Here is an 18,478-nt window from a genome sequence, read left to right on the forward strand (position 1 = left end):
GAGGTTCAGAAACAAACTGTTTCCTATAACACAGATTTTCCTGACTTAACACTGGGTGATTGCCTCCAATTCAAAACTTTCACAGCTTCTCAGCATCCCACACGAAGGAGCTGGTCTTCAGGGCTTTCCCCAACAGGCACCACCAACTCAGTTAAACATCCTTCCTTAAATATCATTTTTCATCTTTCATCTCAGATTCCTTTGTCCTCAAACACCTCTTTGAACTCAACTTCTCCAAATATAAAAATCTGTTATGTTTTCTATTTTGTCTCTGCTTTCGGGTCAATAACATTTTATATACCTTCCCCCATTTACTCATGAAGCCTTTGTAAGATGCAGATGTACCTTTCCACCTCTGAAATCCCTTTTGAAATTCAACAGCTGAAAAATGAATTTTCCCATTTATCTCACAATGCAAATTTAAAATCCACCCTATTTATTTGTAACTAAAGTCCACCATAACCTCTCACTACCAGTGGATCAACATAACACCTTTAACCTTTCGTCTCTTAGCCCTGACAAACAACCTGTCTCTAATGACCAACACCTGTTTAACTAGCCCTGGACACGGACACACCCCCACGCCCCTCTGCACACATGCGCACGCACGCGCATACACACACACCTTTCTTTATCTACACAAAATACCAACATAATCCCAAAAGAATAAAAGAAATAAAACTCTCATCACACCTCCCTCAAAGCAAAAAATGAAATATCATATTTGTAAAGATGCTTTCATTTTCTTAACCCACTTCTTATTACTTACTATATTTATCTATGCAAAAGACTATTACACTATTGTGTACATGAATCCCATATGAAAATAGACACAAGTCTTTGGTAAGAATAAAGCTCGTCCTAGTCCATTTTCAAATTCCGACATCTAAGTCCTTTTGAATTTAAACTTTTAACAATGCACCTGCAATTATATTCTCTCATCCAGCCACGTGTCTAATTTTCAAATTGAATGGTTACAATAATAAATTCTACAAAAACAGCCTGGCGTTTTTAACCTGAAATTTCTCCAGGAACTTCAAAGGGTTGTGGTCAGTATTTGCAACCATCTCTTTCAGCATACACTTCAAAATGCTGCAGAGCCAGAACCAAACTTAAGGGCAGAATTTTGCCGTCAGCATGCAGGGGCAGGCCCGAAACGCCGATGCGTAAAATGATGCGCAATGATGTCGGGCATGGGTCCCTATTAAGGCCATTCAAAAAGTAATTTAGCTTGTCAACAATACTGAGGGGGCATGTTTAAATAATTTTTTACTTTATTTATGAAAAAGTTTTTTTGTCTACTTAATCTCCCTGAGGCAGCTCCATGCCTCAGGGAGATTGCTGCACACTTTTGCGCGCATGCGCGGAAGAGCACAGGCCCCAACTCTCCCTCCCCCCACCCCCGCCCATCCGCACAGGTAGTGCTGAACACTACCGGCCGCGCGTTACACTGGGCAGGCCTTAATTGGCCCGCCCGCGTAAAATGGCAACACGCAGCCCACCCCCGCCTGTTCCCATTCACCCAGTCCGCCCGCCATAGGAAAAATCCAGGCCCATGTTACTTTGCTGACATAATCTAGAAACAGCAAATGTTACTTTAACGTTGATTTATACTGAAATATTTTAAAGGGTTCCTGTTATAAATTGATCTACACTCCATGTCTCCATTCAAATCTTCTGTTCTTCTTTAACAACCCAGTTAATGGAACAACTACATTTGCTGAAATTTGGTACAAATTTTCGATAAAATCTACTCATGCCAATAAATCTCAAAACTTCCCATTTTGTTGTAGGCAATGGGTGCTCCACAATAGCCTTTTAATTTTGCATCCCATGGGACTACTTGACCATGTCCAACAGTGTGGCCCAAATATGTGGCTTTTGTCTTCGCAAATTCACTTTTAGCCAAGTTTATAACTAAAGTGGCCTCTTGTAGTCAGTCAAATAGTTCCTACAAATGCTGGAGATGTTCTTCCCTGGTCTGACCGAACACCACTAAGTGATCAATATAGACTGCACAATTGCTCAATCCCTCAATCACTTTGTGTGTTAGTCTCTGAAATGTTGCTGGTGCATTTTTCATACCAAAGGATATTACCTCACATTGATATAGACCATTTGGAGTTACAAAAGCTGATATCTCTTTTGCCCTTTCCTATAATGGTACTTGCCAGTATCCCCAAAGTCAATTTTTGTAATAAATATTGATTGTCCAACTCTTTCAATGCAATCCTCCAACGGTGGAATAGGATACAAATCTGCCTTTGTTACTGCGTTTACTTTGCGATTCTTAAGTACTTTGCGATAATCAATACACACAGTCTGCGATCCATCAGGTTTTGGCACCATTATGATGGGTGAACTCCAATTACTGTGACAATTATCTATGATGTCATTTTGAAGCATGAATTAAATTTATTTCTGCACTTGAGCCAATTTTATTGGATTTAATCTATACTGGTGTTGCCTTATTGAAACTGAATCCCCCACATCAATGTTATGCATAGCCAAAGTTGTCTTTCCTGGCCTATTCCCACAAATTGCTTTGTGTGACTACAACAGTTTCTGTAAGTCACTTCGGTAGTTTTCTGGAAGGCAATTTAATATCACATTTAGATTCTTACGTACTTCCTCATTTTCCAATTTAATCAGAGGAAGATCAATTTTAGAATCTTTAATTTCTGTTTCCTCCACATTACCTACAGCTACTAGTACCTCCTTCTGTTTATCCTCCCTGTCAAAGTACCATTTGAGCATGTTTACATGGCACACTTGCTGACTCTTTCTTCTATGTGGGTATTCGCTACACAGTTTACCTCATTCAGTTTCTTCTCGATCTGATAAGGTCCACTAACCTTGCCTTCAATGGTTCACCTGAAACTGGCAACAATACCAGCACTTTTTCCCCAGCCACAAAATTATAAGCCTTTGCCCGTTTATCCATTTTTGCCTTCATTACTTGCTGAGATACTTTTAAATATTTCCTAGCTAACTCACATGTCCCACTTAACCTTTCTCTGAATTTCATCACACAACCTAGGAGAGTAGTTTCAGAACTCTGAATCGCTAATTTCTCCTGAATCAGTTTGAGTGGTTCCCTTACTTCATGACTATAAATTAACTCAAAATGACTAAACCCTGCTGACTCATTAGGGGTGTCCCTAATAGCAGACAACAAGAATGGAATTCCTTGATCTCAATCATGCAGGTAGTCTTGCTCTAATCATGGTCTTTAAAGTTTGATGCCACTTTTCCAAAGCACCTTGTGATTCAGGGTGATAAGCTGACAACCTGAATTGCTTTATCCCCAGGCTGTTCATTGCTCCTTTAAACAGCTGTGACATGAAATTGAAATCTTGATCCGACTGTATTTCTTTTGGCAATCCGTATCTTGTAAAGAATTTGGTTAACTCTTCTGCAGTCACCTTTGCAATGACTTTACTTAAAGGCATTACTTCTGGAAACCTCATGGACACATCCATGATTGTTAGTAAATACTGATTCCCACTTCTAGTCTTAGGGAGGGGTCCTATGCAATCAATTAGGGCCCTGTTAAAAGGTTCCTCAAATGCTGGAATTGGAAATAAAGGTGCAGGTTTAATCACTGCTTGAGTTTTTCCTATCACTTAACATGTGTGGCATGTCTGACAAAATTTAACTACATCTTTATGTAGTCCAGGCCAATAAAAATGTTTTTGTATCTTAACTTGAGTTTTCCAAATTCCCAAATGTCCAGCCATTGGGATTTCATGAACCGCTCTGAAAATTTCATTCTGGTATCCAGATGGAATTACTACCTGGTGAAATATGGCCCACCTCTCATCCGCATGGCAGCAGTCTCCATTTCCTGATTAGCACATTGTCTTCAGGTTAATAACACTCTGGAATATATTCTGCCTCAGTTTCAGAATAAGCTGTCTGACACAACTATTTTAATTCTGGAACATTTTGCTGTAACTTCACTAAATTCAATTGGCTAAACACCTCAGCCTCATTCTTTCTGGGCAGAATTGTCCAGATTTGCACTAAGTGTGGTAGCAGGCGGATAAAACAATGTTTTACCCGCTGGACGCAATGGCAGCTTTTCACCCCGTATCCCAAAGCCAGCAACATTAATTATGCATTCCTGGGAAACACGCCGTTTCCATGGTGGGCAGGCTCTCATTCACCCACCACGCCCTCACCTCACGGCTTCATCACACCGGGCACCACAGTTAAAGTCCAGCCGCGTGCACATCTCTCAGCGCTTCCAGCCCACAATTGCTGCAAAGAAGACATGGCCCTGAAAGGCAAAAAGGCTGCTGCCCCCAGGTTCAATGATGCATCCCCCGAGTGCCTTTTGGACACAGTGGAGGCTCGCCGAGATGCCCTCAACCCCTTCTCTGGCCGTAGGATGGGCAGCAACATCACCAATCCAGCTTGGGAGGTGGTGGCAGCGGTGGTCAGCGCCAACACCCTGCAAAAGAGGACAACCACCCAGTGCCGCAGGAGGATGAATGATCTCCTCCGTTCTGCCAGGGTAAGTCACTCTTCTTATCACTCTCAACTCACACACTCACAAACCCATCACACATCCACAGGACCCTCACTCACTGCCGGTTCAAGGGACATCACCTTTCACTCTCTCGTGCACACCTTCATTGTCCTCATCCCGTCCATGTGATCATTCACCACCCACACAATCCAGGCATACCTATCATCTGGCCTGGCAGGCATCCTGCTTACACTCTCTCCATCTCTATTCACGCAGGACAAGCTGGCACACAAGAGGGAGAGGTCTCAGACCGGTAGAGGAGTGCCTGAAATCAAGGTCCTCATGGACTTTGAAAACAGAGCCATCCAGCTGGCTGGCGAGGATCTGGACCGTTCCTCTGCTGACGGTGAGGTCGGTGATGCTCTACCAAGTGAGGATCCAGCAGAGCAACATCCATCAGGCAACCATGCTGTGAGTGATGTGTCCTGTTACACAGGCCACTACCATGCACTAAATGTCTCTCCTTGCCTTCGCAGGCACATCTGCCAAAGAGCCAACGGAGTCCATGACTCAGGACCTCCAGTCAAGCCCTGAAGAGATCTCTGAAGAGGAATCTGAAGGCACCCTCCTTGAAATCCTGTCACAGCGCTCACCCACACCCTCCACCAGTGTAGAGACCCACACCTCGGTGGGACCTAGCTTTAGAGTAGCCTCATGATCACAATCTGGTGAGCACATCGCACTTTCTGATCAGCAGCAGGCGGCTGTAGGGACTCCCCAGATCTCTGGCACTCGGAGGACTGCTGGAAGCCAGAAATTTGCTGAGTCCGAGTCAGATGATGAGCCCCTGGACTCGGTCACATTATAAAGGCAAGTTCGGGAACATCAGGAAGGGATGTCCACTGTATTCCTCAGATTGCAAGGCACGATGGAGGAGTCCGTGCACCTTCTGGCTGAGGTGATAGCGCCGGCATGCCAATGCACCGAGGTCAACATTGGTAGGATGGAGACCTTGGTCCAGGACGTCACTCTTCCACCTCCACTGTGGATGTCCAAGGAGCAACAAGACATAGCGGCAGGGTTAGCAATGTTAAGAAGATGTATTTGCACAGTCTGGGCATGGGTGTTAATCACGTGTACATAATGTTCATTAATGTAAATAAATTCCCAAGAATGTCTGCCTGCCTATGCCTCATTGTTCTGATGAGTAGTGCTCGTGTCACTCAGATGTGAAACCTTTCTGCACAAGATAAAGGCAGGTATCTCAGTCCAGGGCTTTTCCCTGTGCTTTGTGCAACCTTCAGGCCAAAGTGATGGTTAGGCTTCACACTTCCTGGACACATTACTGATGCCTGCACCTCAGCGGTGCTTGTCATTGCTGCCAGAATTTCGTGGGCAGGTGTCACAGCGTTCTCTCATTCTCTCTGTGTGCTCTCAGCACCTTTAAGATGGGGCTGGCCCCCATCTCTTCAGCATCTGTGACTAGTGACACGGTGCTCCTGAAGAGCTCAGGTGCTGAAGGTGGACAAAGAATTAGATGCTCTTAAAGTTTCTTGGCTGCTTCTCATTTGATATGACCCTGATCACAGAATGCAAGTGAGCTGCCCTCAGCTAGACTGGAGTCAGACATTCTCAGAGGCTATATGAAGATCTATGGAGTGTCCTCACTGCATGTCGCCATCATCCTCCTGCAATTGAGCGACTATTAGGCCTCCATGACAGGAGGGTATGTGCGCTGCCATAAGCCAGGCTGGAGTCAAACGTTCATAGATGCAATGTAAGGATCTTATGGTGTCTCCTCACTGCATGTCGTCACCATCCTCCACAAATCTAGCAGCTATGATGTCCTCTCCAGCACGCCTGCCTTGTTTGGCCAGTGCAAGGGCCTCATTGCCGTCATCATTGCCTCCGAGGACCTCCTCAGCCTCATCACCGCCGATGTCTTCCTTATCGGAGGAAATCTCCAGCTCCTGCATCTCCTCCTCAGCCAGCTCGTCTCCCGTTGCAGCGCCAGGTTGTAAAGGGCGCAGCAGGCAATGACGATGTGTGACACCCTCTGTGGACTATATTGCAGGGCTCCATCAGTCCAGTCCAGGCACAGAATCTCATTTTCAGCATCCTGATAGTCTGCTCCACCAAGTTGCAAGTTGCAGCATGAGCCTCGTTTTTCCTTTGCTCTGCATTCAGTCTGAGGCCGCCACACAGGTGTCATCAGCCACGTCCTCCGCAGGTAGTCCTTGTCCCCGAGGAGCCATTCCTGCAGCCTACGTGGACCCTGGAAGACGTCAGGGATCTGTGACTGACTGAGATTGTAGGAGTCGTACACACTCTCTGGAAACCTTGTGTAGACCTGCAGAATGTGTTTGTGGTGGTCGCACACCAGCTGCACATTCAGCAAATGGAATCCCTTGCAGTTGACATAGTTGACTATGTGTTGCAATGGAGATCTGAGCGCCACATGAGTGCAGTCGATAGCACCCTGCACCTGTGCGAAACCTGAGATCTGGGAAAATCCAACCGCTCTTGCATCCTGGCTCTCTTGGTCCTGGGTGAAATGCAGAAAGTTGTGTGCCTTCGCGAAGATTGCATTCATGACCTCATGGATGCATTTGAGTAGAGGCTTGTGATATCCCACAGAGGTCACCTGTAGAGCCCTGAAAAGAGCCACTGGCATAGTAATTGAACACCACTGTCATTTTCACAGCCACTGGCAGTGGACAGCCTCCATGCCCACGTGGTGCCAAATCCTGCAGTAGCTGGCAGATATGACTGACCAGTTCCCTAGACATGCATAGTCTTCAACGACACAGGTTCTCAGTCATCTGCAGGAATGACCCTGGGTCCAGCTAAGCGCCGACCAGCGACGGCTTGCTGTGGCTCTTTGGCAGCGTGTGCAGGAGCCCCAGCCGACCCTTCTTCCAGAGGGCGCTGCCCCTCCCTCCGTGCAAACAGGCAGGCGCCTCAGTCGCTCTCTTCTCCGTTGTCTTCACTCTCTGTACACCACGAGGCATACAGCTAGTTCACCAGACTCCATGATCCGGATGTATTCCTCCTGCAGAGGAAAGAGTGGCACGTGGGTTAGCATGGGTGTACTAAGAACCTCTTTTGGTTAAGTCTGAAGGCCCCTTAAAACATCCCAGAGATTGCTGGCAACCACTTGGATGGCCAGAGATTAGTGCGTTGCATGGCTGCCCGAAACCCACCTTCCTCTGCCCCACTCCACCTGACCATTTGGCGGCAGCTTTGGCCATTGGACTGCATGCTGTGTTCTCAGCTCAGGTGCAGGCATTCTCCAAACCGCACTGCAAGGCTGCACTATTAGCTTGAACCATGGGGGAGACTGATCCAAACCAGGATTATGACATTGCAAGGGGCTATGAGTGCCTCCACCAATGACTACTCCATGGACAGCTTTGGCAAGGAGATTGTACAATGTGCCCAGTCATCCAACTGTTCTGCAGTCCACTAAAATGCTCATTAGTTTGCAGTCTGTGCCCGAGGGATGAAAAATTCTGGAGCACTTCGATGCCTCTGCATTGGATGAGTGGGCAGATAAGCTGGAGGCTCGACTCCAATCATATCAATGTGACTGCACCTGAACTGGTTCAGCTGCAAAGGAATGGTCACTTTATATAAGGTGTTCCTCCACCTCACACGTACTTGTGTGCTACCTTCAACATCAGGGCACCCTTTGCCCCCCACTCCACAAGTCGCCTCAACCACAGGGCGGACTTTGGCCCAACCCAACATGCCTCAACCTAGAAATCCAACAGGTGTCCCTCGCGAACACTCAGCAACATTACTATGCACTCACCTCCGAGTTCTCCTCAAAGTGCAGCCCGCCAAGTGCACGCCTTTTATATGCTGTTGTGAAACACGTCGGCGTGACTGGGGCGGCCAATCCAGTGGGAGGGGGAACGAGTCTGGCAGGCTAGCCTTATAATGATATGCTGATGTATTACAATGAAGTTAAACGATGTCCGATGGCGGGAAACGCAGCCCGCCATTGACAGGCTGAGTGGATGATCGCAAACTGATTTCACAACATTGTGAAACCAATTTTTGCCTTCTCACCATATTGTCCACTCACACTACCAAACACACCCGACGCCAGTGGTCACAGAAAGTTCCACCATCTGACTTTCTCCTCATGAGAATCTTTTCAAAACTAAATCCAGCCAGCTGAGGTACAGATTCCTCTCCTTGTCCTTTAGATTCTTCCTCTTCCTGTCTAACATTGTGTGTCTGTGACCTCATCACCACACAATCCAGGATGGTCTTCTTGTAAAACCTCTGTTGAATGTATTTCACTAGGTTTTTCTGTCACTTTATGAGTAGTCAATATTTGAGATCCAGCTATGTCATTTCCTAAAATGAATCGAACTCCTATAATGGGCAATTTCTCTGCCAGTCCAATAATTACCTCTCCTGTTTTCAAATCACTTTTGAAATTTATTCTGTATAGTGAGATAGGACTAAATCTACCATATATTCCACTAACTAACACTTTCTCCTGCAATAACCATTCTGGACAACAAATGGCACTATCCCATATCATTTATGATTGACTGCCACCTGTATCCCTTAAAATTTTGACAGACTTTGCTTCTTTTCCCAAAAAAAAGGACATATTTTCCCCTCACATATAAAATCTTTCAATATCTCTGTAAGTTGCCCTTTAGAATTTCCTTGGGTGGGTTGTGAACATATTCCCACCTCTCGGGCTAATTCTAATTCTTCTTTTCTCACCTGCACGAATGCTACTGGTTTACCTCTCACTTGGATTTCAGAGCCCACAGCACTTTTATTTACAGAACTCTTCTGAGTTCCTATCACTGCAATCGGTCTCCCATTTAACTTCCAACAATTCAACCTCATATTCAGTCTTGTTACAATGATAACATCCTACCTTTTTCCCTTCACTTTTGCCTTCTACCTTTTCATCTTTAGTAGACTGGCATCCTTCAGCTTGCTCCTTGTTACTAAAACTTTTACCATCACTAGGCTTTCTGTATCTACAATTTCCTTGCTGATTCCCATATAATCCTTTTCCCATACTCAACTGCCTGTGTGAAATATTGTAAGTATCAGCTAAAACAACAGCTTCCCTGATCTTTTACTTTGCCTTTAATTTAAATAAGTTCTGATGATTACCGGAATACTATTTCTAAATTCTTCCATAATCATAGTTTCTCTTAAATTTTCAATAGTCTTTTCTAATTTCAATGACCTAAACCATTGATCCCACAGAGTTTCCTACTCTCTTGCAAACTCTACAAATGTCTGATTAGGTCACTTTCTTATGGTCCTAAACTTCACCCTGTGAGCTTCAGGGACAAGCTCATAAGCATTTAGTATTGCCCTTTTAACTACCTCATAGTCTGCAGATTTTCCTCTGATAAGCTAGCATACTCTACATGGCTGTACCTGACAAAACACTCTGTAACATGATAGTCCAAGCATCTCTTGGCCAAATCAATTTCATAGCTATCTTTTCAAATGAGGTGAAATATCTTTCAACTCCATCCTCCTTAAATTTAGGCACTAACCAAAGATTCTTAGTTAAATCAAATTCCTCAAAGGAATCAAAATCTCCATCTGAATTATTATCTCTCCTTTCCTCCTTTACTCTAAGCTTCACTTTAGACAATTCATGCTGTCTGGCTTCTTTCTCTCTCTGAAGCTGTCTATCTCTTTCCTTATCCCTTTTCCCAATTGCTAACTTCTCTCTCTGAAGTTCAAGTTCAAGCTTTCACATTTCTATTTCTTGCAATCTTTTATTTTCCTTTTCTTGCTCCTCTCTTTCCCATTGAAGCTTTTGTATTTCTATTTCTTTTAATCCATCCTTTTCTTAAGTTTTTTTTTTAAATTTCTCTTCCTTTCTCTTTTTCTTTCAATTCAAGTTTCTGCCTTTCCCTATCTTTTTCTATATCAAGCTTCCTATATCTTCATCACAGTAGGAATGGTGACTCTCTGCTATTTGACCACCCTGTCATAATTAAATGATAATGAGAGGGTGGAATCTCAGACATCACTTTACTTCACAGTCTTCCCCTATCCCCTCTCAGTATCACTGACACACAGCAAGACTGGAATCAGGAATGTATGACAGAGACTTTAACGGTCAGTTGAATGAGAAATCTTTAAAAGGTTGGGACCTTGTTTGGCTCCTTCTCCCTCTCATGTGCTCTCCAGTACTAGCAGGCTCCAACAGAGTCCATTTAGAGCCATCAAAATCTATACATTGAAAGGGGTAGGGTGGGAATGTAGTGTTGAGGTAGGGGGTCAGCCACGACCTTACTGAATGGTGGAGAAAACTCAAAGGGACATGTGGCCTACTCCTGCCTTGTTTGTTATGTTCCAATGTTAGATATTTTCTGATTTATATTCATTTTACAGCTTTCTCCAATTCTCACCTGATTGTGGTGACTCTTGCTGGTTTTCGTTTCATAGCGGGAGCAAATCCCCTGATAAGGCCTCGCAGAGAAGGCTGGTGGAGGCCTCCATCTAGGTTACCACCTCCATCAAACTGCATGGCTTAGTCCCCAGCAAAAGGCTCAGAAAGCATTCGTTTTTCAAACGCAGTCCTGTGAGGTCCAAATTCCCAATCTCCTTAGCCCAGAGAGACTTGGGCTGCTCCCCTTGGACAGCACCAGTTGCTTCTATTTATTTGTGCTCTGTCCCCTGACCACTACTCTATGCTATACCTCACTATCTCAGTCTCCAGGTTGGATAAATCTGGTGCTTGTGAGAGATAGAGTGATTCAGCTTCCTCTGGCACACCTAGCTAATGAGAAGGGGAAGAGAAATGACCAAGGTCTCCTTATAAGAAGCCTTCAAGTTTTGTTATGATATGGCAGGTGGTAATTGCCGGGCTGACAAAATTCCAAAGGGAAATTTGGTCAAGCTATCACCAATGATTTACAATTCGTATTTATTTTAAGAAGGAATGTGTACTGAAGTCAGAAGTATAAATTCTGCTACTGCTTTTGGAGATTTTAAATATTAAATTAAAACATTTATTAACAAAAGAAAACTTAAACACACAAGATTATAGTTACAGTTACATTTAGTCTTACAACATTCCCCAAAAGATTTTTACTTAGCTAGACTCACAACAAACACCCTCTTCCAGGCAAAAGTCCCTATAGATTTTTAATCTATAAAACATCCAGCAAGGCACCCACTGTTGCTATAAGGGAGGTATTTCACAAGCTTCTCTCTCCGTCTCACTTGACAATGGAAATCCAAGGCTTGTAACAAAACCTTGCTTTCTGGAACAACCAGACACTTCTCTGGAGTGGCTAGAAGCTGCTTCCTTCACAGGACTGTGCTTGCACAGCACACTCTTCAAAATCACATGGACACACACCCCTCAAACAGCTTTCAATCTTTCCTTCCATACATTTTCCCCCTTTTATCTCTAAACCCATTGTTCTTAACTGTCTTTTGAAAGTTACCTTTCCCAGAATCTAAAAATCTTTTATGTTGTCTTTATGGCCACTATTTCAGGAAAAATAAACTTAATAATTTTGCTTTATTCATTTATGATATTTGCCAGTTGTAAAACTTCCTTTCATTTCTCTTTAAATTCAACAGCTAAAAATTCAACTCCTCACCCATCTCCTAATGCAAATTCCTATCCATGTTGTATTTACCAGTATCCTATCTTAGCTCACTCATCTCCACTTCAAAAATGCTTGCTTTATACCTAACTCTGATGGTTTAAACATTGCAGTCTGACTGTCTTCAGTCTAATTAAATTAGTCTCACAGACACATATATACACACACACAGAGCAAGTGAATGAAATAATAAAATGAAGAAAAAAACAGCAGGAGAAAGTAATAACCACAAACCTTGAGCTGGTCTCTTTCCTCTGAGGCCTACCCCATCTCCATCCATGGCTTCTCTCCCCAGAATTTGCAAGGGTTTCTCCTCATACAATATTAGTGTACAAATGTTAGGGAGTCCTGTATATGTTCTCTCTCTTCCTGCTGTAACCAGGATAGAAAAAATGTGAGGTTGCTATTGTCATGATGATATACAGTGATACCTAAGAGTCAGAATGTAGCCCACAATGGGCGTCGTAACATGTACGTGCCTCATGCGAATGCATGTTACAATGTGGGTGAGGGAACACCTCCAGGAAAAGGCCAGTGATGCGAGGTGTTACTAGATACTTAATTGGTATTTAAGGCAAACATTGAAAGTAATTTAACCATATGTGAGGTGGGTAATTTTAAATGTTATTGGTGATTAATAGTGAAATAATAGAAGAATGGGTTTGCTTACCTTGGCAGATCTGATAAACATATTAGAAATCTACCTACACTGCCTCCTCATACACAGTATGTTGTTCCTGATATTCATACTGATTGCCATTTCCTACCATTCTTATTGGGCAGTTTGTCTGTGGGACCTTGCTCTATTCCATCTTCATTGGGGAAATGAGGCATTGTGTGACCTGCAGAGCAGCTTGCACATGTGCTTGCAAATTGCAAGTGCCTGTCCCCTTAAGCTGCAGCAGGCTTTTAAATTATGTAGCAGTATAATTTACCAGCCAGCAATGGGAAAGAACTCAATCAAAGGCATTTTCTATGCCGCAGCTCACCTGAGTTTATGCAAATTACATTGAACCTTAGAATGTGCATGAGGTTGGTGCACGACAGGTTGAATAGGTGTTCTGCTCATACCACTCCACTAATCTACATTTCACTCACGCCACATTGGAAAAGATGGTAAACTGTTTCTTTCCCATACCAAAATGAAACAAATGTAAATAAGACTTGTTTTTTTTTGGCAATTTATTGCTTTAACGTTACTCTAAAATCCTACATAGGGTGGGATTTTCCCATCCTGCCAGTGGCAGGCATCATCACAGGCAGGACAAGAAAATTTGGAGAGCGGCCAAAAGTCAATTCTCTCCAAATTTTCCCGTCCTGCCCATGACAATGCGCAGCGTTACATTTCTCCAGTTATTCAGTACTATTAATTTTCTGAAAGCTCAGGAACAGAAATGTGTATTTTGTAAAAAAAATGAACAAACATCAGCATTAATAAACATTGACTCATTCTGAGACTTATTGTTCTATGTAGTTCCGCCCCACAGGGACTTTATGCAGAGGAGCAGTGAATATCTGTGACCTCCCAGAGTACTGCAATGGCTCCTCGCGCTTATGCCAACCTGATGTCTTTATCCAAAATGGTTATCCGTGTGCAAATGGTACAACGTACTGCTATGAAGGTTTATGTCAGACCTATGATGCACAATGTCAGGCACTCTTTGGCTCTAGTAAGTATAACAGTTATCATTCCTAAAGATCACAAAAAATACAAGTCTTTATTCTAATTTGAAAAGTTCTTATTTGAAAAATATTCATACTTTATTTCAGAATAAAAATAAAATTTTAATCTAAAGGCTTGTGGCTGAAATTCCCCCATGGAAAAGGCCCAATACTAACCTTCACAGGCCAAAAATATTGTTATAATCCCCAGCTGAGGTTAACACTGGACAAGCCTGATCCCAGGTTGGAATCCAGCTTGATAGATCCTAACTTTTATTTGTTTGTTCAGGTATGTGGAGAGGGGCTATTGAATAGAGTCACTAGAGTCAGCTAATGAACTTTTAGCAAAAGAATAAAACATTTATTAAACAAGAAAAGATGAACTATATTACAATACTCCTTCACCCACAACTATACCTTTTACAAGTATATACAGGTTTGTAAGGGTAACACAAGTTACAAAGCTATCTCATACTCTAATGTTCACAGTAAGTACACAGTCCATATAAACCAATAGGCACCCTATGATCAGACACACCACACTCTGAAACCAAGTGACAGATGCCACCTCAACCAGATGCTATGGGTCTCTCCTCAACTTTCCCCAGACACATGTCATGCCATGAACTAACCGGTCTCACTGCACTCCGCCTTTCACATGAGGGTTCCAATCTCCGCTTTCCAAGAACCCGCTTTGGAACCTTCTCCCAAACGCTTTCTCTCAGATGCCTTCCACCAAGGGTTCACCTTCAGGGTTTTAAACTCTCCTTCCGATGTTCCTCTCCACTGGTTCACCACATGCATTCAAGCTGACTTCCACACACTCTCTCTCTCTCACCAACTCAGCTGTCAACAGTACACCACTGCTTCATATACCCATAGCAAAGAGTTACAGACCTTCAGTTGTCTCTTTGGACCTTCTGGCCTCTTGCAAGCTGTTCTCACTTTAAATACCTCCCTGCAGTTTTTGTCTCTTTAAATCTGACACTTGGAACCTTTCCCTCTGCCCCTCACTCTTCACTTCAATAACAGGACCTTTTCAAGGTTCCTGTCCTTCCTTTGACTAGAAGGTCTTTCCCCTGTCTCTGTCTCACTCCTCTGGCCTTGGGACCTTTTGTTTTTTTTGAGAAATCCGCTCTCACTCCGTAGTTCCCTTTCCCAGTGTCCAGTCTCTCAAAGTGAACTCAAAACTTGTTTCTTTAGTTTTATTATGTGGGTCTGTAGGAGGGGCCTGCCTCTCTGGGCCCCTGTTGCTAGGCAACAGCCAAGTTTCCCTACTCTTGTTTGTTTAACTTAGCTGCAACAGTTGCAAAACTCTCATTAGAAATGCAGACACTTTTTAAAGTGAAACTAAAACTCAATTTGACCTTTCTTAACACAGAAATATAAATCAAATTTAAACTTTAAAACTAAAACTCATTTCTAGTACCCACAAATGCAAATATAACTTACTTAAACTGTCTCTGTTTCCTAACAATATGACCTTGCCAGCATTGCTCAAATTCCAAGGACAAACGAAGAAAATCCTACGGACCTTTAGAGGAAACAGATGTGCAACAGGGTTGGATTTCCATCTGCTGCTTTTCCCACCACTGTTAATGTGAAACATCTAATTATTGTATGACATTGTCAATGTCTGAATTATTTTGATGATAACAAAATATTAAATACTGAGTTTTGTACCCATTTATTAGATTGCAGAAAGCATTATTCCAAAGACAAATAACATTGTCCCTGTGATATATTAACAGCTTCACAGCGTGCACCAACTGCATGCTTTAGACATGCAAACCGACAAGGGGACAGGTTTGGGAACTGTGGATTCCAAAATGGCGTATTCAAGAGATGCAGCATACGGTATGTTATTGTCTATAAAATAACTAAATGCAAAAAAAAATCACTCTGACATTTTTTTTAACCTGAGAAGTTGCCTTGTAATCTTCTCCTTTTCAGTGATGCTGGATGTGGTAAAATTCAATGTATAAAAGTGAAAGAGAAACCTTTCGGTGTTGACACAAGCACTTCGAATATTGATGGTATTGAATGTGTGAACGCTGACTTTCATGTGGGTACAGATGTCACCGATCCTTCTTATGTGAACAGTGGCACTGGCTGTGACAATGGCAAGGTAATAATGAGCCAATATACAGCAATAGAATAAAGAGGTAATGACCAGATATCTTGTAAGATTTGAAGGCTCAGGTTATGAGCTGAATGTTTTTATGTTCAATAAGCTACTGATGGAACGGCTGTCTATATCATGAATTACAAAACTTTTCACTACTACATTTTCCTATTGTTACTCACTTCCATGGAAGTTGCACGGCGCCCAGAGGTTTTGATGTGTTTTGAGGTCAGGCCCAGACTCAGTCATTTCCAGCCATTTATCTCCAAGACCAGGGGCAGCATTTTCCCGTCGGTGAGCGGGGGGGCATCCTGACGTCACCGCACGTCACTTAGATTTTCAGTTTGGCGGGCACGCAGCCGAGTCGGCTGTGTGCCCGCCGAACTGTCAAGGGCCTATTAAGGCTATTTAAAGCCTAATTAACTCAATTTAATGAGCTTCCCGTCTAACCTTAAGGTTAGCGGGCAGGCGAAGAGCCCAGGCAGCCTTCACAATTTTCATGAAACCTCATCCATGGGCGGGATGAGGTTGCATGAACTGTTTTAAAATCTAATAAAAATTTAAACATTTATTCTTTGACATATCCCAGCTCATGTGATAGTGTCACATGAGGGGACATGTTTTAAAAGTTTAAAAATCCTTTATTTAAAAGTTTAACACTGAAACAAATCTCCCTGAGGCACCTCCATGCCTCAGGGAGATCTCTGCGCTCTTTCGCACAGGGAACCACTCAAGGAATCCCGCCCCCGCCCGCACAGGGAGCGGTCAGCGTTTCTGGGCACACATCACGATGGGCAAGCCTTAATTGGCCCGCCCACGTAAAATGGTGGCACGGACCCGATTGGTGGCGCCAATCGGGTTCGCACCCGCCCCCGCACAACCCCCCTGATGGGAGGAAATTTCTGGCCTAGGAAAATGTTGAGCATAATTTATTTGTATGCATGTGCTTTGAACATTAGCATAGACAATGAGGTCCATGGCCCTCTATTCCCATTTTCCCTGCATTCGTGTATGGTTTTTCTAGCGCTCTCCCTTGGTCTATCCTTGATCTCATGCTGCCTCTTTGCCCCTTTTCCTCCTGCAGTAGCACTGTCCACTGAGTTTGAAGCTGGCTAGCCCTCCATCACCTTCTTGAATCTAACTTTCTAATCCCATCATCATATCAACTCTGAAAGCCACTCCCTAAACTTGCTTGCTGAAACATACTGGGGCCGATCTTTCAACTGCCAGCCTATCATTTTTCGCTTCAACAATGGACAGTCTGTTGTTGAAGATCGAGGGCACTTCAACCAAGTTACGCTGCCCAAGGCTTGTCTGCTGCAATTAACAGGTGGCCTATAATGGTGGCCTATGTCTTATGAGGCGAGATTGAGCAGTTTAGGCCTATACTCACTAGAGTTTAGAAAGGTGAAAGGAGATCTAATTGAGGTATATAAGGTGCTAAATGGGATAGACAAAGTATATGTGGAGCGGATGTTTCCCCTTGTGGGACATTCGAGAATGAGAGGCCATAGTTTTATGCTAAGGGGTGTTAGATTTAAATCAGAGATGAGGAGGAATTACTTTTCTCAAAGGGCCGTGAATCTGTGGAATTCACTACCTCAAAATGCAGTGGATGCCGGGACGCTGAATAAATTTAAGGAGAAGATAGACAGATTTTTAATTAGTAATGGGTTGAAAGGTTATGGAGAGAGTGCGGGAAATTGGAGTTGAGGCTGAAATGAGATCAGCCATGATCGTATTGAATGGCAGGGCAGGCTTGAGGGGCTGAATTGCCTACTCCTGCTCCTAGTTCTTATGTTTTTATGTAACCCATTCATCTGTTTCCAGCATGATTCTGCTTAAATCTGCAAATTGGAGTCCTAGGTGGGTTGTAGGGCTCTGACTGCAACTTTCAGGTACAAAAGAATAGAACATGCATGTTCCATCCCTTTGTACCTGGTGAAGCCTAACCATCAGTTCTTAAAGAAACTACTAGAGGCCACATAAAAATGGCCCACAAAGAAAATTCAACCCACTGCCACCTCATGTGAGGCCCACCCACCCACTGCAGGATTACATCCTCCCCTAACTCCCCTATATTGTCACTGATAAAATGTGCCTGCCATTAGCCCATGAAGTTTTTTGTGCATGTGAATTACTGTTATTGGGTTTTTCTAAATACGTGGGATTTTAACTCTGTGCAAGTGGATGATTTTTGAATGAGTTAAAATTCCGCTCACATAGAATGATGTATTCCAAAAATGCAGAGCGGCACACATTAGAGACAGGAGCCTTGAAAATCTACAGCTGTTCTGGTATTTCCACCATAAGGTTAGTGGGAATAAGAATCTAATGCCTAGAAACTAGGCCAGGACCTAGATACACCAAGATTTGCACAAATCCAAAACATGGCCATTAATTTTAAAGGTGTGGGAACTCCAAACTGAAAATTACTTTCCCCTGTCTCTGTGGAACCTAGCGTATAGTTAAGGCAAGAATAATGACCAAACCAATGGCACACATGAGGACCAGCTAATGCTCCAGATCGTGACCAAACCCCTAAAGACTTTTAACTATATTTTATTTTTGACGTGGCTCCCTCAACAAAAA

General features: G+C 43.3%; 1 protein-coding gene across 2 annotated transcripts in view; it reads left to right on the forward strand.

Annotated features, from left to right (window-relative positions):
• Positions 1-18,478, forward strand: part of adam9b (ADAM metallopeptidase domain 9b) — a 77,039-nt gene that overhangs the window by 51,862 nt on the left and 6,699 nt on the right. For both annotated transcript variants that reach the window (XM_078565263.1, XM_078565264.1), the window contains exons 14-16: positions 13,574-13,769; positions 15,513-15,618; positions 15,715-15,889. In XM_078565263.1, coding sequence (XP_078421389.1) covers positions 13,574-13,769; positions 15,513-15,618; positions 15,715-15,889 — 477 coding nt within the window. The remainder of the gene's footprint in view (positions 1-13,573; positions 13,770-15,512; positions 15,619-15,714; positions 15,890-18,478) is intronic.

The sequence above is a fragment of the Cetorhinus maximus genome, chromosome 20 (genome assembly GCF_964194155.1).
Source record: "Cetorhinus maximus chromosome 20, sCetMax3.hap1.1, whole genome shotgun sequence".
Lineage (NCBI taxonomy): Eukaryota > Metazoa > Chordata > Chondrichthyes > Lamniformes > Cetorhinidae > Cetorhinus > Cetorhinus maximus.